Source organism: Leptonychotes weddellii, chromosome 13 (genome assembly GCF_054177405.1).
Source record: "Leptonychotes weddellii isolate Sample4059 chromosome 13, ASM5417740v2, whole genome shotgun sequence".
Classification (NCBI taxonomy): domain Eukaryota; kingdom Metazoa; phylum Chordata; class Mammalia; order Carnivora; family Phocidae; genus Leptonychotes; species Leptonychotes weddellii.
The window spans coordinates 43,015,602-43,029,072 of record NC_138381.1 but is presented as its reverse complement, the minus strand read 5'-3'; the positions used below and the strand labels follow the sequence as shown (position 1 = coordinate 43,029,072).

General features: G+C 42.0%; 1 protein-coding gene across 1 annotated transcript in view; it reads right to left on the bottom strand.

The window, feature by feature from the left end:
- LOC102747589 (oxysterol-binding protein-related protein 1) overlaps positions 1–13,471 on the bottom strand; it is a 70,694-nt gene that overhangs the window by 1,432 nt on the left and 55,791 nt on the right. Inside the window, exons 5-11 of the mRNA XM_081801476.1 lie at positions 12,808–12,990; positions 8,344–8,451; positions 7,325–7,414; positions 6,960–7,086; positions 5,497–5,613; positions 4,768–4,891; positions 3,429–3,519 (exon numbers count right to left, since the gene is read on the bottom strand). Coding sequence (XP_081657602.1) covers positions 3,429–3,519; positions 4,768–4,891; positions 5,497–5,613; positions 6,960–7,086; positions 7,325–7,414; positions 8,344–8,451; positions 12,808–12,990 — 840 coding nt within the window. The remainder of the gene's footprint in view (positions 1–3,428; positions 3,520–4,767; positions 4,892–5,496; positions 5,614–6,959; positions 7,087–7,324; positions 7,415–8,343; positions 8,452–12,807; positions 12,991–13,471) is intronic.

Here is a 13,471-nt window from a genome sequence, read left to right as displayed (position 1 = left end):
TGGCAGGAGTCCACAGCATCTGGCAGGAGTACTCAGCAGGAGTAGGGGCATAAGAACCGATCTATTTGTCTAACTGTCCTCTAGCCTCATTCCTTATCTTCCACCAGAAGGCTTTTTTTTTTTTTTTTTTGGTAAGGAATTAGGGTAAGGAAATGAACTTTTACAACATACCTACAGTAACATGGAAAGTACCGGATTCAGAGTTAATGCCCCCTAAACTCAAAGTGGGAGTGGAATGTCAGAGAAGTTAAATAACTTGCCCAAGCTAGTAACTGTTATCAAAACTTAGGTTTGATTTTAAAGACCATGATTTTTAAATCTACTATGCTACACCGAATCCACTGAAATTACTCCTAATCTTCCTGGGTCTCCATTTTCCTCATGCTAATAATATGGCTTCTTAGGTTGCACCTTGTTGTTAACATCCTGATCGATCTTTAATCCTGCAAAGAGCTGCTCTAATCATTTCCTTGCCCTTTAAAAACACCACCTAGTTCCCACAGTCCCAGCTTCCTTCAGGTAAGGGAAATGCAAAATTACTTGCTCAAAAGGTTCACAATTAAATTTGTGTCACATTTTCTAAGTATGATTTTGCTTTCAGAGTAACATTTGTGAGAAAGTTTCACAGGTGTTTTCCTTTCTTTCTTAAAAAAAAAAATGTTAGAAGCAGCTTAACTATTCAAATGAGGTTAGACGTGTTTGGTAAGTCCCCAATGCTCCTATTATCCCTACAGCAGCACAAAATGCCCTTAGAGAAAGAAAGGCAGATTCCTTGAAGGATCACATCGTAAATGCCCATTAGACCACATTTTCTAGAATATTAATATCTAAATTCTCTATTTAGCTTTTGGGACTTTTTCCTAATTAGAAAATTTAAGTCTACTTTAAATGATCAAGATACATCAGATCTGGTTAACCAGACCAGAAATACATTAAACCATTATTTGATCAAAGTCAGAAAATTCTGTCTAATAATATGAAGTATACAGTTACACTCCTTTCGGTCCCCAAGTCCAAGCAGTAAAAGCACTTTTGTTAGTTAGGCTTAGCAAAGTCAAGCGCTTCAGAAAAGCAGACACATCAAAATCAAGGTAATAAAAAATAATTTAAAAAATGAACCAAGCCTCAGGCCATGTGCCACGGTGTAAGCAAAGTTCTCTAAAGACCATGTCTAAAAAAATAAAGACCATGTCTGCAACCACCGCCTCTCTTCGAGGCTGCATGCCCTTGGAGAGAGTCCAAACACTGCACTAGAGGGGAGCACCTCAGAGTCAATGGTCTGATGTAGAGGACGAGAGTTTCCTTCAACTGCTAGTTCTCCTAATTTTGAACACTCATGTCTAGAACCCTCTGCTGCTATCGTCCTACCCCTCCCATATATACCAAAAAGTCCAGTTGATTGGTCTTTCTAAATGCACACATTGGAGACAAGCACGGTAACAGGAAAGAGGAGGGTAAGATTTCCTTGCTACCACCTTTTATTCAGTATTTTTGGCTCTCCAGAGTCCGTGGGTCTGTATCAGTAAAACAGCAGTCTATCAAGTCTGAATTCTGCACGCTGCTCAGACTGTCCGGGAGACACCCGGCCAACATTTCTGCCTCAACACATCCCCCGCCGCCACTTCAAACCCTGTCCTCACTCAGTAGTGAGGATTCCTCTGGGGAAGTAGGTCAGGATTACAAGCGGCATTTTCACAGCAGGGACCACAGTTTCCAGCCTGAAAAATTCTGGAGCCTATACTCTTCTAGTGAATCCTATATTAGCAGGAATACCAGCTTTAAGTGTGGAGGAATTTGGGACAGATTCTAGTAAGTCTCTGGGTTTGATTTCTCCGAAGGCTAGTTAACGCTAACCAGCAGAAAATGTTCCTTTACAAACCGCCCTACCTCACCTCAAGCTGAACACATCATCCATCCTGAGAAGAATCCAGTCAGTGAACATGCACTCTCCTTACAGCCACTAAAAAAGAGCTCAAAGCAGATTCTTTTGAGAAAGAGTCAGTGGGATCATTTCAAAACTACGGGTATTCACACAGGCACTACTGATGCTGGGAGCGCGCCGTGGAGGAAAGGCCTGAGGGGGCAGCTCCCGGGCGCAGCGCCTGGTCGGAGCTCCACACTACCACCCCGCTGTCTGAAGCTCACTGCTCTCTCAATTACATAAGACTCTGACCATAAAAACTCTTAGTGGACTTTGCACTTACTTTGTACACCTGAAAATGTAACCAGAAAAATAAAGGAGTTAATAATTAGAAATACAATACAGAAGTGGGGTTTCTGCAAAAGAGACTAGAAATAATGATAAAAGGAATCCAATCTTTTTAAAGGGATCGGAGGGGAGCATGTAGCTTCGCCTGAAGGACTGATGGAGGTCAGTAATGTATCTAGTCAGAGGTCTAGGGCTCACTAGTTGTGTGTCCTCGAGCAAGTCTCCAAAATGAAATACATCAGCATTTGTTTTCCTCTGAACAATGAAGGGATTTCTAGACCACTTTCAAACGGTATTCTGCACAGGTCTAGGGAGCCAGGGTCTGTGCAGGGTAGGAGAAGGTGAGGACCGGGCGTGTCCCATGTCCCGTCCCCCTCCCCCCCTCCAACAATGGCAGCTCTGCCTCCATGAGTTCTGCATTTGCAGATTCTTTATGCATTCGCTGGAAAAAGATTTTTAACACTAACCAAGCCCCAGAATCACTGGATTAGATAAAATCTAAGGTCATTTCCTAGCTGTAATTATCTTTTCCTAAAATGCAAAAGGGCTACCAAATAATGTCTGCTGAATGTTTGCAAAAATATGTCCATATTGCCTCTACAATGGGACAATGGTTTCTATTATGTGATATAAATTTAGAAAATGTTTTTATTCTATTCCTGTTTACAAGTGATTCTATTACTCAATAAAAAGTCACTAGGCAACTCCTGACTCTTAAAAAAAACAAAATTTCCGAAACTAAGAAATTTTACGGCCCACTTTCTATTTCTGAATGGAATTCAAGATGTTACTTTATACAAATCGTATTTCTGTTGCATGTCAAATCCCTTGTGTTTGGAAGAGTAAAGGCACTGTCTAAATATCCTGGATACACATAATAGCAAATGGCTCTGTATATTCACTCACTTATACTATAAGCAAGTGGCTCTGAACCTATTTTCGTGCCAAAATCTGTCATTCTGGATTTTACTTTCCCTCTTATAACAAGAAAAGGACAGGACTTCGCCAGACATGGAAGGTAGACGGTTTGCTTAAACCACTTACCTGCATTAATCGTGTGGGAATATTTTAACCTTCATTTCCAAATAGCCCTTTTCCTTTGTCACACATGCAAGTCTTTCAGCTTGAATACCTGGAGGAAGTAGCTTTTCTCTCCAGTCCTGGGAAAGCTCTGCAGCCCAATGCCCGCCCCGCCCCGCAACCTGCGGGCCACACGCACCTCGTCTTCCAGTCCTCCTCCGACTTGGACCTGTTCTTGCGGGCTGCTCTTTGCTTTTCCTCCAGTCGTTTTTTTTCTTCACTAGCTTGATCTAAGGTACAGACATGAGTGGAAAACCAGTTATTCTACAAGTAGAGACTGCCGGGCACAGTAACGTTACAGAGAAGCATCACCCACATGCATTCACATGATCTCTCCGTTTTATTAGAAAACCAACATTACATTAAAATTTTAACACGTAGCCAAGGTAGTAAGAGGCAGAGCTGGCCCTCAAGACCCAGTCGTCTCCTTCTACAGTCTTACCCTTAACAACCTCTGTACTTACCAAAACGACCTGCTTATTTTTTTTTTTTTAAAGATTTTATTTATTTATTTGAGACAGAGAGAATGAGAGAGAGAGAGAGCACATGAGAGGGGGGAGGATCAGAGGGAGAAGCAGGCTCCCCGCCGAGCAGGGAGCCCGATGCGGGACTCGATCCAGGGACTCCAGGATCATGACCTGAGCCGAAGGCAGTCGCTTAACCAACTGAGCCACCCAGGCGCCCACGACCTGCTTATTCTTAAGGCCAAAAAAATTATGTTATAAAGCTTCAATGAAAAATTGGGTGGAAAAACTGAATAAATGCAGAATTTTTCTTAATCCTTGGGGAGACCTCACAGAGCTCCTTCACGTTCCAGTCATAAAAAATTCAAACAGTTTTCCAAAATCCTGGTGCACTGTCTCACTGATCATTCAAAAGGAGCACCAAGGTACTCAGATAGGGGCTCTCCACCTCAGTGTCCCCACACCTCGCACCGCCTGATTCTTTGTGGGGCCATCCCAGGCGCTGTAGGACCTCTGGCGGCATCCCGGCCTCTAGCCACTAGATGCCAGCAGCAGATCCCCAGACATGACAAACTCTCCAGACACGGCCACACATCCCCTGGGGGTAAAAACTGCTTCCCTTTTGAGAACCACTGAATTAGAAGAAATGTAACACCAGGTAAAAATGTTATAATTAACCAAGGCTACGCTCTTCTTTGAGACTCACAAGGTAGTATTTAAATTCTGAAATATACAGTGAACTAATTAGTATATAGTTTCAAGTTGATGATGATGCTAATTCTTTTCTCAAATTCCCCTCTGATATTTAAGATCTGTCTCTGGCCATATGTAGTATATTAAATTGTCAGGGAGGGTCACTGAAGTAATGAATCTAAACGAAAGCTAATTACAAAAATCTCTCAGAGAGAGGACATATGCTTGTACCACAAGATGCAAACACTCACAAAAACCCCCTCCTCCCCCCCCCCCCCAAGTGAGGCTTCATTCACCGTCACCCCCTCGGACACTCGTTACCTATCTCTCCGTTCTCCATGGCTCTGATGTCAGGCCGCAACCTGCAATCTGTCTTAGGAATCACGCTCTCCATGCCTTTGTCTACTTCATTCAAAACCATTGCAAAGCTAGTAAAATTATACATCTGAAAGGCAGCAAAATGTCCAAATTAACATGTAGCAAGGCATAAGGCACCCTGAAAACCCCCGAGGACAGCAAGACTTGACCATGGCTTCCCTCCGTCTTGTGGGGACGAGGACCAGCCTTCTCAGACCAGTCTAATGTTTTCACCCATGTCTGCACCACCCATGAGTGCTGGTCTCAAAGAAATCTCAGAGCAGGCCACACAGATAACTATCCTCCGGCCCTATCAACTTGAAGTGGAACTAGAAGCAAAACCAACATTCTTTTTACTTCATTAAAGTCAGTACTTGCTAGATCTGGGGGGCCCAAGACTCAAGTGTCTGCATCACCATGTTTGCTGAGAGCCAGTCTTACTCCAAGTTAGGACTGAAGAAGTCGCCCAGGCCTCCCGCCCCCACAGGTTCCCCGCCAGGTGCCAGACGGGACGGACGCACGGGACCGCAAGGGACACGGCAACCGGCACACACGAGCCGGCCGAGGCACAGCCCAGGGGCATTCTGACGGCCAGCTGCGCTCCTCTGTGGCCGGCCCCACACGTGCCGGGCACAGAGCGCCCTGGGGGGCGGAGTACGCGCAGCGAGGCCACGGCCACGGGGCCCACCTCACCTGGGCGGAATTTGGAGGCCGTGGGGCTATTCGCCACAGGAGAGCACTTCCAGGGATCACAGACACGCTCTCAGAGTCCGGCATTGGCATCTCGTCCGACTCCTCAGAACTGCTCATCTGGAAGAGCCAACACAGGGACACGACTTCAGTGCTGTAAAAACAGCCACGGCGTACGGCACGGCACGGCACGGCAAGGCACGGCACGGCACGGCACAGCGCGGCACGAGCACGAGCACGCCCGCCGCCGGGGGCGGGGCAGCCCGACTCTCTCGTCACGTCCCCGCCTCGCCCCTGCCTCGCCCCTGCCTCGCCATGGTGGGCGGCCGGAGCCCTAAGCGCCTGCTGGCGGGGAGCTGGGAGCCCCCGCGGCCGTGTGCGCTGCGCCCCTCAGTACTGGCCGCGCCCGAGGCCTTACGACGGTCATCACCGCTCCTCACTGCAGTGTCTGCATGTTTTTAAAGCTTTTGTTGTTTCTTAAAGACCAAATAACTCAGTGGAATACTTACGGGCACATTATAAGAATAAGAAAAGGTTACATTCTTGGGACAGTTAACTACATGTATCAATGACACAAAGCCAGCAGGGATCCTAAACGCAATCACTACAAAGTGGATTTATAAGGATGTCAGGCTCCTGAGGACACCCCATTTCCCCCGGCTGTCCCCCTCGTTTTACAAATGAAGGCACTGAAGGTACCAGAGAGGAGGTGGGAAACCTAAGACTCCACCCGCTCCTCAGTGGCAGACAGGCTTCCTTCCCAGAGTCTGTGCTCGTTTAACCATGGCGCTGGCTCCTGGGGAGTAACCAGCCCTCAGGTATCTCCTGTCCCGACAGGCGCCCTCTCCTTCGCCCCCAGCTCCCCCGCACGGGGCAGAGGGACGGCAGCGTGCTCAGCACAAGCCTCCCTGGGGCCTGCGGCAGGGGCTGTGCGCCTCGCGTGTGCGGAGTGAACGGTCTCGTGGAGGGGTCACCAGGACCCCCTCAACTGCGCGGGTCTTCACTCCTGTGGTTTAGACACGAGAGCGCGCAACAGAACTGCCAACAGGCGTGAAAATGCAGGAAACAATCTGGGAGGCAATTTTAAACATTCAACCGATCTCAACTTCTAAGGCACGTAAACACAAAGGAAGAGAACGTTTGTCCATGCTGAACTCCCAACTTCCCAAAGCCATGTGACTCCAATCACCGCCTCACGCACAACTGCACACAGCCACGGACTCCGTGGAAGGCAACGGCAAACAGTCGCCACCAGGGCCTGTTCTCTGTTGTTAAAAAGATTCAAGGATGCATTTCAACTATATCTCAATTAAATAAAGATGATGCAGGAAGAAAAAATTACGTGCATTAGCAACAAGCCAAAAAAATAAAGTCAAACTATGACCCAGTAACAGGCGCCTCTAAAAGGATTAGTACAAATTCAAGAGCCCAGTGATTCCTTCGATACCACCGTACAGGATGTTCACCTGTTTGCTGTTTTTCTTCTCTTCAGTATTTTTCTTATCATTTTTTTTGTAGGCATCAAAAGTAGCCGGGTCAACACTGTACAAACATTCGGTCCATTTCCCATAGAGGGCACAGAGCTTCTTTTTGCTGTCAAGAGAAATTGATATTCAGCCAACAATTAAGCCAGTGTTTTGCTGTAATTGAATCTTACTATGAAGATGCTTATGAATCAGATTCTTTAGAGAAACCTATTTCCTTGTAGAAGAAAAAATTTTCAACTCATTGAAATGCTTGTTTCCTAGGTTATGGCAGATTTTAAGACTGACATTTTATTTCGTGGAGGACACCTATACTGACTACTCAACATTTAAAATGGAAACTTTACCTTTTATCTTGAATGTAGCCTTCAACTTTGTGTAATTCCTTACCAAAAAGGCCGCATGGCTTAAAATTCAACACACATTTGTCCCCAGTCCTGTGAAAAAGATATTAAGCTCAGATGACCATTCACCATGGAAGCAGCAGTAGAGAATAATGAGGAAGGTGACCTTTCTAGAGCGGCTGCTCTGGACTGATTTTTTAACACATGCCAGGCTCCACACAGAGGTTATCATGGCTGATCCTCAATTAGTACCGGACTCACCATCAAGAAAAGGTAAGCAACGCTCATGAAGAACAAGAGACCTGAAGGTAAGCAAGGCTCATGCTGCTATGGAATCAATGTTGGTGTCTCCCCAAATTCATATGCTGAAGGCCTAACTCTCAGTGTGATGGTATCTGGAGGTAATTCAGTCACGAGGGTGGTGGAGTCCTCATAAATGAGACTACTGCCCTTCTAAAGAGACACAAGACATGAGCTCTGTGTCCACCATGTGAGGAGATGAGGAGACTGCCGCTGCAAACGAAGGAGAGAGCCTCCACCAGACATCAAGGCTGCCAGAACCCTGACCCCAGACTTCTTAGCCTCCAGAACTAGGAAAAATAAATTTCTCCTGTTTAAGCTGCCCAATCAGTCGTGGTCTGTTAGAGCAGCCCAAGACGAGTAAGACACCTGACTAAGGGCACAGAGTAGGATTTGAACCCAGCTCTTTTTAACTTTCATGTTCTTCCCACCTCAGCCCCCTCTGTGAATAATACAAACTAAGCACTATAAACAAAACGAGCTGAGGATGAAACTATAATTCCATCTGTGAAAACTCAGAATTCACCCAGTCTTCCCTAATCAGAAACTTTAATGAACTCCATTCATTACATGGATGAGCTTCTATTTACCCAAGAGTCCCACTGCCTGGTTCTTAAATTATCATAGGGCTCTACTAAGGCTTTAAAAAGAAAAAAAATGAAGTCCACTGGAATGGGTTGATGACAGTTGAAGGGATAGATAAGAACCCTAACGCATCTTACTTGTGGTTTGTGATTTCCACATTGCCATACTGCTCAATCCAGAGTTTACCCACAATGATATTATGTACACAGCACGTAGGATTTGTCCATGTGTATGCTTCACTGTGTCTAAAAAAAAACAAAAACCAAAAACCCAGAAAAATAAATGAGAAGCATTATTTTGTTTTAAAAGTGCATTTGTCTCAAATGCCATTACTGAGGATAACAAACCAGAAGGCTGGACATAACTAAGCTCTAAGACTTCAAGACCTCTATTGATGCTAACTCACAATAAAATAGGTTATTGTCTGATTGCTCTTGCTGTTTCTTAAAAGGATACAGAAACTTAAGAGAAAAATCTACACTTTCACCAAATTCCAAATAAACTATGTATACACCAGTCTGTCTGGTTTCATTGTATTTTGCAGATACTGCGTGTTTTTACAAACTGAAGGTCTGTGGCAGCCCTGCATCGGGCAAGTCTACTGGAGCCATTTTTCCCAACAGCATTTGCTCATTTCGTGTCTCTGGGCCTCATTTTGGTAAATCTTGCAGGATATCAAAGTTTTTCATTATTACTGTATTTGTTATTGTGATCTGTGATCAGTGATTAGGACTCACTGAAAGCTCAGATAGTTTTTTGAATTAGTATTTTTGTATTCTTTGGGTAAATACCCAGTAGTGCAATTACTGGATCATACAGTAGTTCTATTTTTAATTTTTTGAGGAACCTCCAGCTTTTGGTGATTTTTAATACTACAGCTATAAACATCTGTGGACAAGTTTTTGTGACAATGTAAATTTTCATTCCTCTAGATAAATACCTAGGTGGGGACTGCTGAGTTATATGGTAAACCTACAGCTGACTTTGTAAGAAACTGCCATACTGCTCTCCAGAGTGACTCTACTATTTTATATTCCCACCAACAATATTTCTAGTTATGGTGCATCCTTGTCAGCCGTTGGTATTAGCAGTTTTAAAAATTGTTTTGATTTGAGCCATTCTAGTAGATGTGCAGTGGTATCTCACTGTGATTATAATTCTGCATTTCTCTAACGACTAATGCTACTGAGATCTTGTTGTTTATTAGCCATCTCTATGTATCTTTTGGTGAAGTATCTGCGTCATTTGCCCAATTTCTTATCGAATTGTTCCGTTTTCTTATTGCTGAATTTTGAGAATTCTTTATTCTGGATATAAGTCCTTTGTTGGATATATGATTTACAAATAATGTTTACCCACCTATAGCTTCTTTCTTCATTCTCTGAAGTGTCTTTCACAGAGCAAAAGTTTTTCATTTTGATTAAATCTAATTTATCAATTTTGTCTTTTCTGGACTGTGCTTTGGTATGTATCTGTAAGATGCCACTGCCTAATCCAAAGCCAGAAAGATTTTCTATGTTTTCTTTCCAAAGCTTTACACAGTTGTATATTTGATTTTTAGTCTGATCTATTTTGAGTTCATTTTTGTGTAAGGTGTGAAAGAGAAATTGAGGTTCATTTTTAAAATGTGCATGTCCAATTTTTCCCATACCATTTGTAGGAAGGACTATCCTTCACTGAATTGTGTTTGCATCTTTGTCACAAATCAACTGACCATACTTCTGTAGATCAATTTCTGGACTCTCTTTCTCTATTACAATGATGTATATGTCTATCCTTTTGCCATTACTACACTGTCTTGATCTCTTGATTTTTAGAGTTAAGTCTTAAAATTGGGCAGTAGGAGTCCATCAATTCTTTTCTTCCTTTTCAAAACTATTTTGACTGTTCTATTTCATTTGCCTTTCCATGTAAATGTTAGAATCAACTTTTCTAGATTAAAAATCATCCTGGAACTTTTTATCTGGATTGTGTTCAAATATAGATCACTTTAGATCAATTAGGGGAGAACTGACATCAACTATTTATTAAGGCTTCCAAATATACTGAAACACAGTATGTCTTCCATTACTCAACTGTTCTTTATTTTCACCAGTATTGTGTGGTGTTCAGCGAACAGATCCTGTACATACTTTCATCTTCATTCTGCTACTAAGCCTATCCCAGTTTTTGTATTTGTTACTGTAATTTTCAGTATTAAAGTTTCCAAAAATACTTCAATTTCTTTGCTAGAATGTCTTTATTCATTTTAAGAGTGTTCATCTTTATGGAGCATCTCATGGAGCACAGTTATAAGAGCTGCTTTAAAGTCTTTGATTAGGGAGAGATATGGACATTTGTATCAATCTGTGATTCTTTACTCTTCAGAGTCCTTGGATAGTTGCTATATGTCTTCTGGCCAGTTGTAATCCATAGGAAAGATAGACTACAGGGTGCTCACTCCATTTTAACTAGAACAGGAACCACCTTTGAATTTAAATCTAATTTTTTTCTTTTAAAAAATTAATTCAATTTACTTAAATGAAAAACAACAACAGTTCACTCATTTCTTCTATCTCCTCCCTCCTACCCTCTGGTAACCACCAATTTGTTTTCTGTGTCTATGAGCTTGTTTTGTTTTTTACTTTTTATTATTTACTTATTTCCACATGTAAGAGAGGTCATATGGTATTTATCTTTTTCTGACTTATTTCACTTAGCATAATGTCCCTCAAAGTCCATCCATGTTGTGGCAAATAGAAAGATATCATTTGTTTTTATGGCTGAATAATATTCCATTGTATATATACACATTTTCTTTATTCATCCATGGATGGACACTTAGGCTGTTTCCATATATTGTAAATAATGCTGCAATGAACATGGGGTGTATGTGTCTATTCAAGTTAGTGTTTCCATTTTCTTTGGGTAAATATCCAGAAGTAGAATTACAGGATCACATGGTAGTTCTATTTTTAATTCCTTGAGGAACCTCCACACACTGTTTTCCACAGAGGCTGCACCAGTTTGCATCCCCACCAACAGTGCCACGAGTGTTCCCTTTTCTCCTCACCAATACTTGTTATTTCTAGTCTTTTTGATAACAGTCATTCTGATAGGTGTGAGGTGAGATGTCATCGTGGTTTTGATTTGCATCTCCCTGAGGATTAGTGATGCTGAGCACTTTTTCATGTACTTGTTGGCAAACTATATGTCTTCTTTGGAAAAATGTCTATTCAGATCCTCTGCCCATTTTTAAATTGGATTGTTAGCTTTTTTGCCATTGAGTTGTAGGAGTTCTTTATATATTTTGGATGTTAACCCCTTATCAGATACAGATTTGCAAAAACTTTCTCCCATTCTGTAGGTAGCTTTTTCATTTTGTTGATGGTTTCCTTTGCTGTGCAGAAGCTTTCTAGTTTGATGCAGTCCCACATTTTTTTTCCTTTTTTCCTCCCACGCTGTTTTGCTTTATCTTTTGGTGTTAGATTTGAAAAATCCTCACAAAGACTTCTGTCAAGGACCTCATCACCTATATTTTCTTCTAGGAAATTTACAGTCCTATATTCAAATCTTTAATCCATTTTGAGTTAACTTGTGTGTGGTTTAAGACAGTGGTCCAGTTTTATTCTTGCAGCTAGCTGCCCAGCACCATTTGTTGAAGAGACTGTCCTTTCCTCATTTTTTCATAAATTGGCCATATAGGCATGGGTTTATTTCTGGGCTCTCTGTTCTGCTCCATCCATCTCATCATGTGTCTGTTTTTTATGCCAATACTACACTGTTTTCATTACCACAGCTTTGTAGTATAGTTTGAAATCAAGAAGTGTGACGCCTCCAGCTTTTTTCTTCTTTAACAAGATTGCTTTGGCTTTTCAGTATCTTTTGTGGTTCCATACAAATTTTAAAATTCTTTGCTCTGTTTCTGTGAAAAACATCATTGGAATTTTGATGGGAATTACACTGAAACTACAGATTGCTTTGGATAGTATGAGTATACTAACAGTATTAACTCTTACAATCCACGAGTATGGAATTAAGAAAACAATCCCATTTATAACTGCATCAAAAAGACTAAAATACCTAGGAATAAATTCAGCCAAGGAAGTGAAAGGCCTGTATGCTGAAAACTACAAGACATTAGTGAAAGAAATTGAAGACATAAATAAATGGAAAGATATTCCATGCTAATCTTTTTTTTTCCTATTGCAAAAGAGGAGAACTTTCAAATTTACCTAATGTCTAAGATGGGCCACACAATTATTATTTCAGTATTTCTCAAAGTGAATTCATTTTGAAAGATGTTAAAGAAAACACTGCCTTGATGTACAGAAAGCGGTTCTTAAGAACTATCATGGAGTAACTGACTCCATTCTATCTTAAAATAGATCCAAACACCACAGTCAAACATCAAGTTCAATTTTTCATACATACCTAAATTGATAAACAAGGGCTATTGCAGTGCTTCTCAATTCTTTTACAGAAAGGTAGATAATTTACACCGTATAAAAGCTGTTTCTTTTTCTCCAGCTTTTGAACAACACTGTTAGGTCTGTGTGCAAGTTTATATACTTATGAGTAGGCATACATGAAAAGAGTTTAATGGCTTGATATCAACTCACTCAAGGAGCTCCAAAGTGATGGTTCCTTTGGGTTCTGCTTCCACACTCTTGCCCCAGAACTTCAGTTTGGGGTAGATTGAGCCATGAAAGATGAAATCATTGTTTAATCCTTCAGCATGAAATGCACTAATGGGTGGGTGATGGCTGACCTGCTCGGAGATGAGTCTGAAACCAAGGTCATCTCTTAAGATTTAAAAAAAAAAAAAAAAAGGCATTATAATTAACTCTTACCATACAATGTGTACATTACTGTCATTTCAGTCAAAAGGCGATGTTAAAGTATTAAACTGGTTCTAGCTACTTGAACAGATCAAAGAACAGGCACGTGACTTTGGGCAACCTGAATGAATTGACAACATCAGCCATGCAAATTTAAAACTTATTCCACTGATATTAAGATAGAGGAATCCAATGTGTCCCTGCCCTTTCAAACATCTACAATACAAATGGTATCAAAACTTGTGCAGAGGGGCGCCTGGGTGGCTCAGTTGGTTAAGCGACTGCCTTCGGCTCAGGTCATGATCCTGGAGTCCCGGGATCGAGTCCCGCATCGGGCTCCCTGCTCGGCAGGGAGCCTGCTTCTCCCTCTGACCCTCCTCCCTCTCATGCTCTCTGTCTCTCATTCTCTCTGTCTCAAATAAATAAATAAAATCTTAAAAAAAAA